We start from the raw sequence: 19,222 nt of genomic DNA, 5'->3' as shown, positions 1-19,222 counted from the left end.
AAGGACCGCCCACCTCCATCCAGGTTTAGTAAGTTGAGCATCCAAACCGCCCAGGCCCCCCCAAAGCCAGCACGTGCAGTAGGATCAAAAACCCCTTGCCCTTGTTCTTGAGTGAGAGTCTTTGTCTTTAAAAAGAAGAAAAGAAAAAGAAAAAAAGTTAATATTGCCTAAGAAATAACATCTGAAGATGACCTCTGACCTCCGCATGAGCCCCACACACAGACACATACTCATGGGCTCACACACATACACACGAGGAGTTGATAACTTAGCTCCCTAGAGGGTGTTTTCACTTCAAGTGCATTCTGCTGATAATCAGGAATTCCGTAACCCCTGAACCCTTGTAAGCTGCAAAGAAAAACTGAAGTATCCCCTGATTACAAGGAGAAATAAAAAGAAGTTCACATTCCCTCCTAGAGAAGAAAAGACACCCTCGCTTCCTCCTCATGCATGCTAAGCTCAGGGACAAAGAAGCAGGTTTTCAAAGACAGAAACCACAGGTGCACATGCACTTAGAAGCAGGTACCTGCACACATGCTCACCCAGGGACACACAGACATGTGTCTACACAAAGACACAGCAGGTAACAGTCACATGTGTGTCCAGAGGCACACACACCCAGGTCCTCATGCAGACACTGGTACAGACCCTCCTGGTTAAAAAGAACGCATGACTTATAGGCATGGTGTAATAGTTTTGAGTCTGAGTGGTTCCATGTCTAATTCCCTTCTGGACAGCTACTGGAGTTGGAGTAAGTCAAACCAGGGAAGTCCAGCCCAAAGATGTGTTTTATTTGTTGCCAGTATGGTTTTAACACACAGTGTAATCGGCAAATGAATGAAGCCCAGCCTTCCTGCTATTGGAGCTCTACTCCAGTTTACCACAAGGCCTCACCATCCCCTGGTGCCTGTCTGACAGGTGCCATTTCCCAAGGTGCTGGTACTGTTGATGTCCTCACAGTTGATGGTATAATGAATTCACCTCCATCTAAAAGAGGACACGCTTCAAAGGAACAGGAGGAAACCTGCTTGTGGAGTTCCCACTGTGCAGCCCAGGTTCCAGTCAGTGACACCACTCCATGCTCAGGACCACCTGCCTGAGCAAAGATGGCTTCTGATTTTGCCTCAGGTCCTGGAGACAATGGTGCCAGAACCCACATTGCAGATATGCTGTAGAAGATGAGCACAAAGGTCCTGAGAGGGAGTTTGAGCTGTTTCCCCCTCAGAGAACTGCTGCTCACTTGCTCAGGAGGCCCATCTGGTCTCGTCAGAAACTGAGAGTTCCGTACACAGTGTCAGAGTGTGTGTGCTCTTGAGCCAGGCAAAGCAACCTAAGCAAAAGGACTGAGGTACTAATAGGCTATATGGAGAAATTTTCAGAGCATCTGAGTGATGGGGTCAGATTTGGTCTGACATTGCCATCCCTAAAGACCAGCCCTCCCTTTCACATCCCAGACCTCCTGGGAGGTGCTAAGGGCAACTTCCTGTCTTTCCTCAGTCTTCACTGAGAAAGAGCAGATGCTTAGACTGGATGTGAGTCTGGTTGGAGTAGGAAATACAAATCGCTCTTCTCTAGGTATTTGAAAAACTGCGGCTGCTGAACCCTGAAATAGAAGCAGAACAAATACTGATGTCGCCCAACTCGCTTATAAAGCTGCAGACGAACAGGTATGTGGCTCAGCTCCTGTTTTCTGTGAGGACAGAAGCTGCACTCTCGTCCCATCCTACAAAGGTGTCAGGTGCCCTGGGTGATATGCTCCAACCCGAGCAGCTTCTGTGTCTCCCTTCCCTTCCGGTGGACGACTTCTGCTCCTTCGTGGCTCCTCTGGATCCCTCTTCTGTTCCCTGTAGCCAAAACTCATGAGCACTGCTGAGCTCAGTCTTTAAAAGGGACGAAAGCACCAACTTAGAAGTGTTAAATTTTTCAAATGTCCCTGTGTTTTCAAGACTTGCTGCTCAAAGCAGAGCCCATGAATTAACAATAACAGTGGCACTGAGGAACAGGGTGACAGGCAAAGCTTGGGCTCCACCTCAGCCCTGCTGAAGGAAAAGCTACACTTTCACAGAGTCTCCAGGCAGTGTGGGCACATGCCAGTGCTGGTGAGGTGTTGATTTAAATGCTGACTGCAAAAATGGCTCCTCCTTGGGTTCACCAAGGAAGCCTTTCCTAACGTGACTGAGGCTTGAGTGGCACTTGTTGAGTGGGGGACTCTGGGCCACATGAAGCACTCAGGGCTAATTCAGCCAGAAATAGCCCAGGAGGAGATGCTATGCTAGGCTCTGTGACCACAGAGGTGAAAGACACACAGTGCCTTCAGAGACAGCAGAAGGTTGGTGAGAAAGTGGTGAGAAGGTGGATCCCAGAGAAGGACTTCTCTGGAGATGTAGGGGAGGAGTGTCATCCGTGGAGATGCCTGACCTAGGGACATCTTCAAGGATGAATAAGACTTCTTCTGATTACAAGGAGGGAGCTGGTAGAAGTTCAGTCAGAGGCTGTAACATTTGCTTAAATTCGTTAGAGTGGTTCAGTAGTGCTAGCATAGGTGAGGAGCTTGCAGCAGTGGCTGAAGATCTCTCTTTGAATATCATGTTAAGAAGCACATGAAGTGCTGTGAACCCTTCCTTAGCAGTTCTCACAAATAGAGGCTAGCTTTTGGTCCATACAACTCAACGCCCTCCCACAGTCCTCCACTCCAGGCTTCCTCATTTCTTTCTTTTTATATTCCAGTCTCAGGTCCCACTCCCTTCCCTCCTCCCATTCCCTCCACTTTCTCCCTGCCACCCCACCCCCCATCCTCTCCTCAGAGAGGGTAAGGCACATTGTTTTGAGGAAGGACCAAGATCCTCCCTACTATATCTAGGCTGAGCAAGGTATCCATCCAAAGAGAATGGGTTCCAAAAAGCCAGTACAAGCACTAGGGATAAATCCTTGTCCCGCTGCCAGTGGCCTAGCATCTGCCCCAACCATACAACTGTCACCCAAATTCAGAAGGTCTAGTTTGGACCTATGCTGGTCCATTCCCTATCCAGCTGGAGCTCCCATTAGCTCAGGTAAGCTGTTTCAATGGGTGTTACCATCATGGTCTTGACCTCTTTGCTCATATTCTCACTCCTCCCACTCTTCAACTGGACTTTGGGAGCTCAGCCCAGTGCTCCTCTGTGGGTCTCAACCTCCTGTTTCCATCAGTTGCTGGATGAAGGTTCTATGGTGCCATTTAAGACTGTCATCAATCTGACAACAGGACAAGGCCAGTTCAGGCACCCTCTCCTCTATTGCTTAGGACCTTGGCTGGGGTCATCCTTGTGGGAATTTCTCTAGTGCTAGATTTCTTGCTACATGCTGCCTCATTTCAGTAAGAGAAAATGATTTGCCACAAACATGGTCTTTTTTACAAAGTGTGGTTGATGAAACTGTGGTGTCATGGTTTCCCATCCTGTTGCTTCACCCTTGGATATGTGCTGTTCTCAAAGTTGTGAGATTTCCATGTTAGCTTCTGTTGGGTGACTGATAGGCTGCATAGCAGCAGCAGCGTGAGGTACTGATGAGCCTTGATACCAAGGTCGGAAGTGGCTGGAGTCACAAGTGTGAAATCTCGAGATAATGCACTGGACCCCTGCCTATGCTCTGGTCCCTCCGTGCGTTGTGAAAACAGATCATCTTGCTCCCCAAAGGGATGGTGCAGCCATTCTGAGCTATCGAGTCCTTGATGGACCTGAGAAGACTTCTGTTGTACACATTGATGAGAAGGGGTTCCTGGTGTCTGGCCCTGGAATTGGGGTATCTACCCTCGAAGTGATTGCACAGGAACCTTTCGGCACCAACCAGACTGTCACTGTTGCTGTAAAGGTAGGATCACCTTTCACCTGTCTAGGTAAAAGAGCAGTAGGTCAGAGGTGACACCCCTCTACCCCTGTCTCCCCCTCTCTCTCTCTGGTGTAAAAGTGATTTCACCCTACAGCTGAGGAATTCTGCCCAGGAATATTTCCAAGAACCACTTGCAGGCAGAGGCCCTGGCTAGACTGTGAGCCATTGGAGCCAAATTTTCTGGAGAGTTATTGATTCTATCTTTCCATCTAGCTTATTTCATAGAAGGGGAAACTGAGGCCCTGTGAAGTCCACAGATAGCTCAAATTTACAGAGTTGCTGTCTTGGTGAACGCGCTGTTGTTCTCCCATTGCACTGACATTATTCCCACGTTTACTACTGAGCCGCTGCCCAGATCAATGCAGTATCTGAGCATACTTAGCTCTTTCTGGCATGAAGTATGCTCATTACCAGCCATGCAAATAATTGCATCAACTCTGAGGACATAGTAGCTCATTTTGCAGCAGGGAAACTGACTCTGGGTGACTCCCTCAAGGCTACACAGTAGCTCTGGACTGTGTTCGCTATGCCCAAGGACTTCCACTGACATTCTGTACCTACCAGGGACTGAGACCTACTCCTTGGGCATCCCTGTCTCCTTGCCACCACCTTCTGAGTCCTAGAAGACAAAGTACACTCAGTCATCGGATGCTTTGATTCCGACCTGGGCTGTAGCTTGTTTTGTTTAGTGGGCCTGGCAGATGCCACCTACCTACTTTTTGAGTGACAGAAAGTACTAGGTTGTTCTTCATATCCTGTCCCTACAACAGTTAACCTGCCTAGTGGGCTTTGGACTTTGGCCAGGTAAGGGATTCTTGTCTGAAGTCAGGATAAATGCTTACCTGCCTTTTATGGGAACGTGGTTCAGAGATGGCTCTAGAGACCCACTGTTGGTCTTCACCAGCACCCCTATAGGCAAGTGACACCCCCTCTCCATCCAGTGGGCATTACTTCTACTTAAAATGCTCTGAGAGCCAGCTTCTCCCATGATTCTGACTTTATAGTCACAGCCCAGAGGGTGGTAGTTCTTACCATATGACCCATGACCTATGGATCCTGGCTCACCTGGGTCTTTTAGAAGCTGTGTGATGAAAACTGTGTCACTAGGTGGGGACTCTAAGAAGAAAGGTCTCTCTTCTCCACACCCTGAAGTTAACCAACCTCTTAAGTGTCTCTGAGATAGGGACCCACTCAGGCAGGTATCACTATACCTGCATGATGTTCTCCAGGTGTCTCCTGTTTCATACCTGAGGATCTCCATGAGCCCAGTCCTGCATACTCAGCATAAGGAGGCGCTGGTGGCTCTGCCTTTGGGAATGACTGTGACCTTCACTGTCCACTTCCATGACAACTCCGGAGACATCTTTCACGCTCACAATTCAGTCCTCAATTTTGCCACTAACAGGTAGGGCATTTCCTCATTTCTCACGGGGAGGCTGGTCTTGGTTGTGTCTGGATTTCAGATTAAGTCCAGATAGGTGGTGAAAAAAGGCAGACGCCATGGGAAGATGGTTAAAGGGTTGGCATACTGCACTACACAAGCCTGGAAGCAGCAGGTCCAATCAAGAGGCAGAGGGAGTGAGGGGAAATAACGGCCCAGGCCTTTGAACTGTTAGGTGAGGATGGTACCTAATGGGCAGGAAGCAGAGCACACCTCCTGAGGGCTGAGCTGAGAGTGTTTTGGGAAGGGAAATGCAAGGAAATGTGAGCAGCTGCAGTCTGGTCCTGTCCTTAATGGATGGAGAACAAGGTGCATGCCCCACATTGCATGGGCACATGATTAAGAAGCCATTGTCACTGACTACCTGCCCATAGGCCAGCTGCCATATCTTTCTGGTTCCTCTCCTAGCCCTGTTGTAGATGCCCAGTGAGATCAAGCCATTTACCATGAGCTACATAGCTAGGAAGTGAGGTTTGAATACCATATTTACCCGGCTCCAAGCTTGATTTTCTTAGACTGGCTCTTTCTAATCCTTGCTGCAGCCCCAGTCCTGCTGTGAGGATGGAGAGGGTGACAAGAGCACCCAGGCTTCAATGTGGCCTGCCCAATGTCTGAGGCTACTGGCTAGCAGTGACTCTCAGAGTGTGGTCCCTCGTCCGGCATCAGCATCCTCTGGGATTGTTAGAGATATATTTCCACAGGGCTCAGAACTCCATGGTTTTAAAGTTTGATGGTCACTGCCCTGGGGCATTACAGAGGTTCGACGGGGACACTTTGGCTGAGGGTGGAACTTTTTGAGCTATCCAGGTGTTGGTTACTATTCCAACTTGGGCTTCCCATGGGCCTGAAAACACTTGTTTAGCTAAGAATCCTGAAGGACAAGTATAAGGGGTTTGCATGGCAGGAGCCTGAGCAGGAAAACTGTTTGCAGACCTGGCTTTGATCTTTGTGGGTCCTGAATCTGACCATGTAGCTCATCTCTGTGAGGCTCTCCCACTTCATCCCATCAATGAAAGAGTGGTCATGAGTGCCTCTGGATGACTATGGGACTCTGCACGTAGTACCATCTGTCTGTCTGCCCTGGGGGAGGTAGAACCCAGGTCTTACTGCCGTGGGGCATACCACAGAAGTTACTCTGGCCTTGTATGGCAGGAGCACCTGCTTGGGGTCAGCATCAGGGGCACTCACTCCTACCTGCCTCGATCTCACCTCTGGCATCCTTCACCATGAGGATTGAGCAGGTGTGTAGGAGTGCTGTCCCACTGCCAGCCTTGTTTAATTTCCATAGCAGATGCCATGTACATCCTTGTTCCTGCTTCACAGGAGGAGGCGGACAGTGCAGGAGTGTTTGAACCAGCCACCTGTGAAAGGCAGCCTGTACCTCCTTAACATGTCCTCCATGGGTCACTTTCCTCCTTGGGCCTCTGCTTCCCTTCTAAGTGTGAGGGTGATAATGCTGGCAGATTCTTACTGGGTGCTGTGGGGTGTGTCCCAAGAATGACAAGGAAGAGTGCATCAAGTCTGTGTCCCCTTCAGTAGAGTCCCATCTAGGACCTCAGTTGGCCCAGTGTTGCTCAGTAGGGGACAGGGCTGCTTATTTCTCTATACTTCCCTCTGCCTTCTCACCTGAGTGTCAGCCTTCCTTTCCCTTGTTCCTAGAGATGACTTTGTGCAGATTGGCAAGGGTGCCACCAACAACACCTGCATCATCCGCACAGTCAGTGTGGGCTTGACCCTGCTCCGTGTATGGGATGTAGAACACCCGGGCCTCTCCGACTTCGTGCCATTGCCTGTCCTACAGGCCATCACCCCAGAGCTGTCAGGAGCTGTGGTGGTGGGTGACATCCTCTGTCTGGCTAGTGTTCTCATTAGCCTGGGAGGTAAGAGGGATGTGACTGGTTCATGCTAGGGTGTGGCACCCCAGGAAGTACTTGGTACCACATCACAGGGGGTGTGCAGGTGGAACCTAAAGGATGTTCAGAGGATGCTGCCTAAAGGACACATTCAACCTGCCACTTGGCAGTGCCTATTTATTTGTGGCCAGGTAGCAGTGGAGATAGTATTCCACTGTTTACTGTCTGATAGTTTGCAGCAAAGTCTGCCAGCCCCTGTCCTGGAATAGAAGTTTTTACTGTTGTGGACGTGTCCTATATGTATACTGTTACTCAGTTGCCTCCACAAGTCATGCTTACTGAGTGGCTAATGATGCGTACAAACAGCATGGCTCTGGGACACCTGAGCAGAAAATGAGTCCCCATACCCATGGAATTCATGCAAGGACACTTGCTTTTCTCCTGGCTGGTTTCCTTTCTTTAGTCTCATTAATTCACTTCCAAAGGATATTAAATAGTAGCTGGGTGTGGTGGCTCATACCTGTGATCCCAGCCTGGGTTAGCATAGCCTACAGTGAAACCTTGTCTCAAAAGGGAGGGAGGGAGGGAGGGAGGAAAAATAACTGCTGTAGATAGAATGAGGTTGTTGAATCTTTGCTGTTTCTTCGGTACAAAGTGCTGTGTGACATAGTACCTAGGATCTACTTTTCTAAAGATGCATTTAAAATATGTTAGCATACTATTACTAAATCAAACTATTACTAAATCAAACATTTACATAGTAAATTTGACTTATTTTATCCAGGTATCAATTTTGTGAATATTCAGTTGGTTTGGGCTGGTATTATTATTATTATTATTGTTTATTTATTTTTATTTTATGTATATGAGTGTTTTGCCTGCTGCTGGATACTGAACCTTGGTCCTCTGCAAGAGCACTAAACACTCTTAACCACTGAGCCATCTCTCCAGCCCATATTTCACTTTATCAACATACCAGCAGTGAGGTCTACTCTCTGTTTCTGGTAATATTGAAGGGTGACAGGGACCCAGAGACATAGCACCCAGCCCAGCCCAGGACAGGGAATTGGGAAAGCTTCATGTAAAAAACAGATTCCAGATGGGAAAGTATGGGCAGGGGGAGTAAGTGCCCCCTCAGAACAGGTGCAAAGCAAGAGCTGCAGGAGGCCAGAGCTAAGAAGGTGGGAGGACCACTTCAGAGGTAGCCTGTGTGGATTCCTCTATGAGGATGGAGACCCTCACAAGCAGAGGGGTCAGAGGAGGTGGGTTTGGTCTATGGTGTCCAAATATGAACAAGATGAATGGTATCTGGGCTTATTCTCCCAGGTATTTCAGGGACCTGGAGCTCTTCAGCCAATAACATCCTCTACATTGACCCCAAGACTGGCGTGGCTGTGGCCCGAGATGCAGGGTCTGTGACTGTTTACTATGAGATTGCTGGACATCTGAAGACCTTCAAGGAGGTAGGACTTGAGGGCAGGCAGAGGCAATTGTGGCCTACATTGTTGGAGGCAGTGAGAGCCTCGGTGTGTGTCTGTAATTAGGCTTGGAGACACATGTTTGCAATCCTAGCACTTGGGAGGCTGAGGCAGGAGGATGACCATCCTGGCCATCATTGTACCCCCACCACATCACAGTATTGTGCCCCTTGGTGCCAGAATCTGCTCATGATCAGGTCTCTTTACACAAAGACATAGGACCTCCGCACCTCCTGTCTATTTTATTTTGTTTTGTTTTGTGATCTTTTGTTTCTGTGTCTGTTTTGAGATAGGGTCTTACTGTGTAGCCCAGGCTGGCCTTGAACTGAATCTCCCAAGTGCCTGTGTTCCAGGTGTTTGCCACTTCCCAAATGCGTGAAATCACTCTGATGACTTAAAAATAACCGATGCTGCATCATGTGAGTGGTTGTTAGCCTGTTGTTTAGTAGATGCCTGTCCCTGCTCAGTACAAATGCACTTTTTCCCCTAAATATTTTTGATCTTCTGTTGGTTGAATGCAACTGAAATCCAAACTGCCAAAGCAGCAGGTACAAAGGCTGGCTGTACCTCTGATTCCCTTTTCTTTAAGAAACAAATAACCAGGCCTCCTGCCAGAGCTGTCTGCAGCTGTCAAGATCTAGGAGAATCAACCACCCACTAAGTGTGAGATGGGAACCAGTCCCCTGTTCATCCCAAACATCCCTCTCATGTCTAAACCAGCACGAGGAGAGAGATCTGATCAATTGCTCCTACTCACCCACCAACACCCACGCTTGTCTGGCAGCCAGTGTAGCCATGCAGCCATAGGGGTGGGCATTTCCCTGAAGGAAGGTCAGGCCATGGGATGAGCACTCCAGTGATTTGGTGTCACCAGCAAAGTTAAACTTCCCCCAGCAAGTCACCTTTAAGTCTTTATGAAAGCAAAGAAAACCTTTCTTTCCAGCCGAGAATGAATCAATGAGCCTAGTCTGGCTGAATTCCAAACCTGTCTCATTTTTAGAGCCAGCGTGTGCTTTGTCGAATCCAGCAGTTTAACCTAATAGTTTGCATATTTAGTGCTGCTGCGGTTCAGGCCAGTGGCTGCAGATAGAAGCACTCTGATTAATAAAGCTCTGCTTCCCAAGAGAGGCCTCTAAGAATGGTCAGGAGAGGGGCCAGCAGGCTCCAAGGTATATAGGGTTTGAGAACAGAGCCTGGGGTGAGCTGGATCGTAGGGTACATGTGGGAGGGACTTAAGGTTTGGCTTTATGGGCAGATCAGGAAATGCTCAAGAGGCTGGGAAGCTGGATGTGGTAGTTTTAAGAATGGTCTCAGCTGAGCATATGCCTGCAATGTCATTTTCTTGACAGGCTGAAACTGTAGCAGCCTATGGAGTTTTAGAACAACCTAGACACACAAGTAACAAATCCAAGATCAGCCACTAGACAAGTTCTCCCCTATGTCCAAGGGATGGAGACCATACTATGATTTAGCATAACAAACTAACATGGGGAGGGGGCAAATCAAATGGCATTTAGTGTCTCACAAGTGTTTGCTCCACCCATGTTAGTTGCTGCTGTTCCTATGGAGGGGGGTAGAGTGGTAGCTTACTTCATACTACAGAGAACTTTGGTTTTAGATCAGAATGATACAGATCAAAGACACAAAGTGGTGGAGTTGCTGCAGGATGTCCAGATGATGGGTTGGATGGGGTGGTATGGAGGAGGGCTTGGAGTAACTCTCTTGGGTTTACCACCAGTAACCTGGTAGATAATGGTTCTTTACTGTTAGAAGGGAGCAGAAGATGATAGTAAGTGGGTCCTGGAAGGTTTGAGATGGGTGTCTGAGCTGGTGAGTGGGTCAGCTGGGGTGGTTGTCTAACACAGGGATGTTACATTGGGAGACGCCTGAGTATGGGTGTAACAGGAGTAGGCCAGACAGAGGAGGAAAAAGTGTGAGAAGGACCCAGCGTGGCCAGGAAGAAGAGAGAAGAGAGAAGATTTCCAGAAGTGGGAGACAGGGCCAGGGAGGGCAGTAGTGGGTACTTAGCTGTGTTGGTCCCTTAGGCAGCAGTGACTCCTGGGAGGAGACAGTACAGTGACAGCTGGAAGTGCCGTTAAGGTCAGAGGGAACCAAGGCCTGTATACAGCAGAGCTGTGAGCTGCAGCCGAAGGGAGACCTCCCTCCGTGCTAACATCCCTTTCCTATGCTGAAGAAGAGTTCCCAATATACTTGTCCCCACTCAAAAAGGGTGGCTAGCCAGCTTTCTAGCTGCAGAGGGAGATAGAAGGATATCCCATGGAGGGAGGTCTGCAGAGGAGATAGCATGTGCCCAAGGGGTATCAGGAGCAGAGGTGATCTGAGCTGCAGGTGAGGTCATGAAAAATACCCAGCACAGGCCAGCATACAATCAGCACATCTGCCTCATTTCCCTAGATAGTGGTCAGCACCCCTCAGAAGATTGTGGCCCGTCGCCTCCACTCTGCTCAGACCAGTATCCAGGAAGCCACAGCCTCCAGAGTGACTGTCAGCGTGGGAGACAAGAGCTCTAACCTGCTTGGTATAGAACGAGTGGGCTCTGGTGTTTGGGCTTGGGTTTTTTATTGTTTCATGGTGTTGGGAATTGAACCGAAGGCCTTAACACACCACAGACACATGCTATTAACACTGAGCCACAACCCAAACTTTACTTTTCTTACTCAGACTCACCCCTAACTCCAGAGAGAGACCATTTAGCCCCAGCTCATCCACTCCTTGCAGCTTTTAAGAGATTCGAGGCTCCATGAGCTGAAGTGGTAAAGACGCCTTCCTTAAGAGCTCAGCTCCAAGACACTGCCTGCGCTGACTCAGAGCTGTGATTGCAGCCTTAGGGCATGAGGCAGAGCAAGCCGCAGTTCACCCGTCGCTGGTGGTGGAAACTAATGGCATCGCAGACTGGTGGCTGGTTTTACTTTATAATTACCTCTCCCAAGTCATGCATAGAACATTCCATCTCACTCTTTCCTATGACAGCCCTGGACAGCAAGTGCCAGAAACAAATACATCGATACAGATTTTTTTTTTAACCACTTAACAGATGAATTAAGTTCTACCATTCTCATTGTGATTAATGGGGCACACTCATGACTTCATGGAAATGCTGTTTTCCTCCTTTAGTACAAGTGGGAAAATACTCTGCTGTTGCCAAAATTATGTGCAGCGTGTGTTTATGGAGCACCTCTGCCCTCTCAGTGTTCAGAAACAATTGGCATGGCCATTTCTCCTTGCAGCAGGTTGCCTGTCAGCACCCATGCTGGAATTTTCCCTGAAGTGGCCCTGGCATTCAGAGTAGCCCAGACTGTTGATCAGGATCCTTAGCTTTAATAAAAGGCATGTTATGTTCATCAAGCTTGTGGTCTCCTGAGCTCCCCCCCCCCCCCGCATGGGAATAATATGGGACTGGTCCCGTTCATGCCTGCCCAACCTCCATAGGATCTGTTTTTCATTTTAGGTTGTTATGGGTGTGGTGGCCATGTGCTTGGTCAAGCCCTTCTCACCTGATCATTGCCCCCAACACTGTACCTTTAGGTGAGTGCTCCCCTGCCCAGCGAGAAGTCATCGAAGCCTTACACCCAGAGTCCCTCATCACTTGTCAGCTCCAATTCAAGCAAGATGTCTTTGATTTCCCTGCACATGATGTCTTCACCGTGGAGCCAGGATTTGATGCTACCCTGGGTAAATTTGCAAAGAACTGAAAATGCAATGAGTCTGCTGGATGTCTAGGGTTGGTCATAAGTGTGCTTCATGATGCCATATGTCCAGACAGGCAGAGGTTGCTAGGAGTCCAGCCTAAGACAGACTGATACCATACTCTTTTGCTGCTCCAAGAGGGAGTAGCCTTTGGCAGAGCTCAGCATCAAACCCAGGCTGGAACCTTTTTCCATAATCCCACCACTCAGTTTTGGATAGAGACTGGCCCTTCTAAACTCCCCTCTTTAGACTGAGGATGACAGTGCCTTGCCCTGCCCCCACTGCCTACATAGAGGTGAGAGGTGATAGTCATGGCTGTATTCGAGCATGCTGAAACATAACAGCTTCACAGCTCAGGACACTAGAGGGGTTGGGCTGACGACCAGCACTGTCGGCCGTGAGCCTGCCTGGTCCCACTGAGTGGCAGGGGTTGCTGCTGGCCGAGGGAGTGCAAATGTATCCCAAGGGCACACTCAGTGTCTCAGGCAGCGTCTAGCACAGGGAAGGCCCTTACTGAGCTCGGGGGTTAGCAGTCTTCCAGCGGTCTATAGTTGCTGCCATTGATGGAGTACAGCTCAGGTGTCCAGATTCCAGGCTGCCCAGCTGCCCAAGGCCCTGCTTTTTTCACCTGGCTTATCTGCCCTGGGCCAGGTACTAAGGACAGGACAGAACCCAGACAGCCAATGTTCACAAGGCCTCCTGCTACACTTGGGGTCAGCTCTCTCTTGACCCATAGCCCAGGGTTGGATCATGTATCTGTTTTCCATTATTTGCCTTCCTTCTGAGCCAGGCTGGCTGGGGCTTGAGCTGCAGAGCCCATAATGATCCATGCCCCAAGAGTACTATTCAGATGGAAACCTCTTGAACAGAGGATTCTGAGAGAGTGAGAGGACTGTTGTTCACAGAGCAGGTGACCGGGCTGGGCAGCATCTCTGAAGGGGCATTCCTAGAAGGCCTCAGCTGACTCCCAAGTATGCCTAGGAGTTTCCCAATCAGAGAGCCAGGAGTCTCTGCACACAGGAGGGGAACACGTCTTCTCTCCACAGGCCAGTACCTCTGCTCGGTTACTATGCACAGGCTGACAGATAAGCAACTGAAGCACTTGAACATGAAGAAGACGTCACTGGCGGTCACTGCCTCTATCCCCAGCAGCCGTACTGCTCTAGAGAAGGTGGGAGCTGAGGTTCCCTTCAGTCCAGGGCTCTATGCCAACCAGGCAGAAATCCTTTTGAGCAACCACTACACCAGCTCCGAGGTCAAGGTCTTTGGTGCTGTGGAGATTCTGGAGAACTTGGAGGTAAGCGGCTGTGGGGGCTTCTGGTCAGGGAAGCCAGAGGCTGAGATTAGGGTTAGGATTTAGTTAGGGCTAGACTTTAGGCTTAAAACTAGGGATTAGGGTTATTGTTTTAGGTTGTAATTGGAGGGTAGATGTTGGTGTTAGGGTCAGGTTAGAAGTTGGGGTTAGAGCCAGGTGGTGGTGGTGGTGCACACCTTTAATTCCAGCACTCAGGAGACAGAGGCAGGTGGATCTTTGTGCATTCGAGGCCAGCCTGGTCTACAGTAAGCATGGGAGCTTATCCCAACAGGGGGTAGATACCCTGATCCATGTGGGAATGGGCCTCTTCTCTCTGCGCCTTGCTGCTCTTGCTGCTGCTTCTTCATCATCATCATCCTCCTTCAGGCTGATGCATGACTGGTCTCGGGCTTCAGTCCAGAATGCCCCCCCACAGGAAGAGCTCTGATGTGTAGATGGAGGAGTTTAGGGGCCCGGTTTCCTTCTTCGCTCGACTTACCATGGTTAACTACTCACAAGAGATGAGGGAGAAGTGTATAGTTGCTGTATTTATAGTAACTGTATATAATCTAAAGGACTGCGGATGCTGCTTCATGGCAGATTGGTGTTAGGTGCTACTTTGGGTTGGTGTAGCATTTTTATGCTTAACTAGAATTCAGTAATATTGATCATGATCATGTCCTCCTTACCAAACCCCAAATGTGGGTCATGCTTCCAGGTATCAGGTCCTGGGAGCGAAGTCTCACATGTGTGGTTAGAAGGGCATGTCCAGAGATGAGCTGGGTACCTGCAGTCCCACCTGTGGTCCAGCCCCAACACTGCCTTCTTCCCAGGTGAAATCCGGATCCCCAGCTGTGCTAGCCTTCGTGAAAGAGAAGTCGTTTGGGCTGCCCAGCTTCATCACATACACTGTTGGTGTCTCGGATCCCACGGCTGGCAGCCAGGGCCCTCTGTCCACTGCCCTGACCTTCTCCAGCCCTGCCACTAACCAGGCCATCACCATTCCAGTCACTGTGGCCTTTGTGATGGATCGTCGTGGGCCTGGTCCCTGTGAGTCACGGCTGAGACATAACTGACCCAGACCTGGGCAAGGAGAAACAGGCCAGAGGCCTTGGGTGTTGGTGGGCACCTATAGGGCAAAAGTTGGAGGAGTCAAACACAGAATGTCTCTCAGAGTGGCAGTCTTCTGCTGTCAGAGACACCACACCTTACCTCCCGTATCCCCAGTCCTCAGCAAGGTGCTTGCTCAACATCCTACAATGGCACCATCTCCCCCTTGGTCCCTGAGATCCATTTGGTCTCTCCTGTTCATTTGTGACTCGCTTCCCATGTGCTGCCTGCTAATGCTAGCAGCAGCCTCCTGCATGTTTCTGGAACACAAGACCCCCTACCTGAGCCATTGGCATCTCTGTTTCCTCTGCTTATGATGCCATTTCTCTCAGACAACCATTAATCAATGTCCTCAACTGCTGTAGGCTATCTTTCAGATATCACTTCTTAATTGGCGCAGATTAGAATCTCACTCCCAGACATGTGTTGACCTATGTAGAATTAATGTTATTCACCACTGGGACTCTTTCATGACTGTCCCCAAGAAGTCCAGCATGAGGATGGCACTTAGCTCAGGGTTCTCCTGATGCCAGGAACTACTCGCTTTTTACGTAGATGAGTACAAGATTTATCCCATAGTCATTGAGGTTTAGATCCTGCACTTTGGCCACCTGCGGGCATGTAGAGGACAGAGCTCTCTACCTTTTGGGACAGGGTATATAGATCAAAGGGGCCAATATCCAGGGGAGGACCCTGTAGTCTGGTGTCAGGGTGGTCTCCACCTGAGCGTACTTGGGGACAAGTAGAGTGTAACACTGACAGGTGTCAGGAATCTGGGACCCAGGCCACTCCACAGAGGTAGGTGGCTTTGGGGCAGAAATGCCACCTACTCCCACACTGGGGCTCTTGGCAAGGAGTCAGGGGTTCCTATCCTGTAGCTTCTGGCCCAACAGTCCCTCATGGTCTAAACCCACAGGACATTTTCCAGAACTGATCTTCTTGCTTTGGGGCAGCCTAGCTGCCTCCCTGGCAAAAAAGACACTAAAACCTAATGTGCCAAGCGGGTATCTAAGAACATTTCCTGGAAGGAAGCCTAGTTTGGACAGATGGCCCAAGGAACAAAATAAGATGCTGCCTTTGTCTGGACACCTCACCCTCATATCTAACACAGGCTTGCCCCCTGCATCCCAGGCAGTGCGGCATGGACCATGCATACATCTAAGTAGCAATAGAACTTAGTGGGACCCAGTATGGCCTGGGTGTTCTCATGTCTGTCTTTCCCCTGATACAGATGGAGCCAGCATCCTGTCACACTTCCTGGACTCCTACCAAGTCATGTTCTTCACCTTCTTTGCCCTGCTGGCAGGGACAGCGGTCACCATCATAGGTGAGACCAACCACGTATCCCTGTTTGCACCCTGCACCCTCTCACCCTGCCTAGTCTCACCAGCCTGTGCTCTTGCAGCTTACCACACAGTGTGTGCACCCCGGGAACTTGCTTCACCCATGGCTCTCACGCCCCGTGCCAGCCCTCAGCACAGCCCCCACTGTGAGTACTCCGGCCACAGGCACAGCCTGGAGAGCCTCCACAAAAGAGTCACCTCCTGGGGTAAGGGTGGGATCCAGGCCCTGAACCCTGTCTCAGCAGCCTTGTCAGAGCACAAGGGTGACTAGACCCAGTGACAGATGTGGCAGGGGAGGAGGGTGTCGCATGGACTCAGATATTAGTCCTGACTCAGAAGGCTTAACCCTACCCCTTTCAGTAGTCTTTGATTCTGGTGGCCTAAGGTCTTGGTCACCCTGTGCAACTCCTGGGGCGCCTCTCTCCGAGTCTTCTGGAGCTGTGCAGTGTTCTTCTCATGCAGCTGTACCCAAAGCCCTTTGTGTCCTGATTCCCATTTTGTAGTCTGATGCCTGTGTCTGCTCATCTCAATGTTACAGGGTTTTGAACAGGTGACAATTTTATGGCCAGGAGCACTGACCTTGGGAGACAAAATTTCCAACATGCCCCAGAATCAGATCCTCTTTCTGCTGCCTTGGTCTTTAAGACATGACTCCTGAGTGTCCCAGCATGCTGGGTGGTGGCTGTCCTCATGACTCTGGTTTGTCACACAGCTGTTCTGCTGCAGTCTCTCACCCTTTCTGACCCTTTCTCCCAGTATTCCTTGGAGTCACTGTGGGGTCTTCGTACCGTCCCCCAAGGACCCTCCCCTTGCCTCCAGGTCCTTGTTACTACAGCATTGTGCCCAAGAGTCTGGTCCTCCAGTCCTCTTGGAGAGGTAACACTGCGTCCTGAGATCCATCCAGACCCTGAGCTCAGGAAGGCAGGGTCATGCTCCAGGTTGAGTAAATATAAGGAGTCTTGGTTTCAAGAATCATTTTTATCCACTTTCAAAAACCCCACGCACCCCTGTAAAACTCATCCACAGCCCCCACAGGATTGGCCCACTCAAGCACATAGATTCCACATGGAGTCAGACTTCCTCAAGTGGGAATGAGGAAACAGAAGACTGCTGGGTACAGTCTTCTCAACTCAGGTTGAGCAATATCGTTTCCATGTCTCCCCTGCCCCTGTCAGTTTCTCTCTACTGTCCCAAGTACAAGCCCCTGGCATGCTGCAAGTACTTAAGTCTTTATTTTGTCCAACAAGTGTGGTGGGGTATATTGGCTCTTACTCCTCCATGCTCACTTCCCCTTTTCTCCCTAGATCTTGCCTCATCGCCTGCTGCTTTCAACACATCACCTCCTGGTCGCAAAGCCAGTCCTCCCTCGGGGCTCTGGAGCCCAGCCTATGCCTCTCACTAGCCAGTATTCCGGACTGTTGTTGCTGCACAGCTAAACTGACACCACAATGGAAGAGATGGAATGAAAGTGTGACCGTCATGTTCACACTGGGCCCTGAGCCATCCTAACTGCCCTGGCTGTGCTGAGCCACTGCCTGAATCACATATGCAAGGGTTTTTACTTTGTTTGCTTTTAAATCTCCTTCCCAGTCTTGAGAGCTGGGGCTTCCTGGCTCCCTCCTTCCCATGTGGCTTGCAGGATTTGGGGTGCTGCTTAGTCCGGCATTTGTCCTGCTCATGGGATCTTGCTTACTCTGTGCACATGGCTTTGAGTAACTGGAAGCTGTTTCTACATTGTCTATAGATGATGTCACTATAGCAATCTCAGGGAAAGGGTATTCTCATTACTCCTTGGGTTTGTATGGTGCTGGGCATGGAACCCACGGTCTCATGCCTGCTAGGCAAGCGCTTATCCGCTGTCGCTCACGCACACACAAGCAGGCAGACATGTTCATACATACATGTGGCAGCCCTTTTGTGTATGTGGGTTGTTTTGTTTGTTTAGGTTTTTTGCTTCATGAAAACCTAGCCTTCTTGTCCTACCGCTACAGGGGAAAGCAGGTGTGGGTGTCCCCTGGACTGTGCCCAGAGCCATGTTCTATCTGAGCCTTTTTAACTGTGAGAATCGCTGAGCTTCAGACTTGAGGGCTTCGGTCTCAATTCACGGCAAGAGAGCTCTGGTCCCTGGCATGTTGGAGTACTCTGGTTCTCCCTGGGGGACTTGGGAATAGCCAGTGCATCTTCAGCTGTGCCCTGCTGCCGCTGGCGGGGTCTTCTGCTCTGTGGGCTTGTTCTGAGAAGCTGCTGTAAATTGTGCAGCACAGACCCAGTGTGACCTGTTCTCCTGTCATGGAAGACACCCAATACAGTACCTCAGCAGATCTGAGCCATCACCCACTCGCCCTCCTCCCCTTCTTTTCTGCCACCAGCACTCCCCTAGCTGGCCCGGGGACAGAAGAGAATACCATGGGAAAACAATTCCTGCTCATGTCTAAACTCAGGGACATGGCCACTCTGCTCAGGTCCAGCTGCTGTGGCATTGTCAGAGAGCCGGAGACTTGGCCTCCACATAGATGGATATGGGCACCACATCACCACGAGTTCAGTTGGCCTTTGAAGGCCATGTGCGATCCCTTGCTTCCTTTTCTGGAGCTGGGGACAGAGGATTTGTGCCCAACCTGCCACTCAGTCTCCCACTGGAGCTATCATGGAGCCTTCCCTGCGTTTGTTTAATAAAGTTCTGTGTAGTTTCTTAAGGGTCTGGTAGTTCTTGGGGTGCTGACTCTGCCTGAGTGTCTACTATGACTAGTGACCCATTTCTAATAGTGCTCTTCCTTCCTTTCTGGCTATGGGCCTTCCCTTCCTACCCCAGAGACAGAGGCAGCAGCAGGACCTTATCTGCAGGACAGCATAGCCCTCTTCCAAACCCATCCTGCCGTCCTCTTAGGAATCAGCCACTCTACCATCTCCTTCCTTCATCGTCATCGGAAATTTCTGACTTTGAGCCTTAAAATGGCCCTTCCCCATCCTGCCCACCCAGGGCTGTTTTCCCAAGACCTTTACCACCACTGCTTCCCTCTCCAAAGGACCAGCTCCAAAAAAAAAAAAAAAAAAAAAGCCGGGCGGTGGTGGCGCACACCTTTAATCCCAACACTCGGGAGGCAGAGGCAGGCAGATCTCTGTGAGTTCGA

General features: G+C 50.0%; 1 protein-coding gene across 1 annotated transcript in view; it reads left to right on the top strand.

Annotated features, from left to right (window-relative positions):
* The window catches only part of Nup210 (nucleoporin 210), a 103,475-nt gene extending 84,706 nt beyond the window's left edge, over positions 1 to 18,769 (top strand). The window contains exons 29-40 of the mRNA XM_005364880.3: positions 1,576 to 1,667; positions 3,672 to 3,846; positions 5,094 to 5,269; positions 6,965 to 7,185; positions 8,485 to 8,621; positions 11,052 to 11,175; positions 12,183 to 12,329; positions 13,391 to 13,641; positions 14,472 to 14,688; positions 15,980 to 16,075; positions 16,154 to 16,237; positions 17,396 to 18,769. Coding sequence (XP_005364937.1) covers positions 1,576 to 1,667; positions 3,672 to 3,846; positions 5,094 to 5,269; positions 6,965 to 7,185; positions 8,485 to 8,621; positions 11,052 to 11,175; positions 12,183 to 12,329; positions 13,391 to 13,641; positions 14,472 to 14,688; positions 15,980 to 16,075; positions 16,154 to 16,237; positions 17,396 to 17,493 — 1,818 coding nt within the window. The 3' untranslated portion in view covers positions 17,494 to 18,769. The remainder of the gene's footprint in view (positions 1 to 1,575; positions 1,668 to 3,671; positions 3,847 to 5,093; positions 5,270 to 6,964; positions 7,186 to 8,484; positions 8,622 to 11,051; positions 11,176 to 12,182; positions 12,330 to 13,390; positions 13,642 to 14,471; positions 14,689 to 15,979; positions 16,076 to 16,153; positions 16,238 to 17,395) is intronic.
* The last annotated feature ends 453 nt before the right edge of the window (positions 18,770 to 19,222 follow it).

The sequence above is a fragment of the Microtus ochrogaster genome, unplaced genomic scaffold (genome assembly GCF_000317375.1).
Source record: "Microtus ochrogaster isolate Prairie Vole_2 unplaced genomic scaffold, MicOch1.0 UNK1, whole genome shotgun sequence".
Lineage (NCBI taxonomy): Eukaryota > Metazoa > Chordata > Mammalia > Rodentia > Cricetidae > Microtus > Microtus ochrogaster.
Note: the sequence above shows the minus strand (reverse complement) of the source record. Positions and strands in the feature narration are given on the sequence as shown.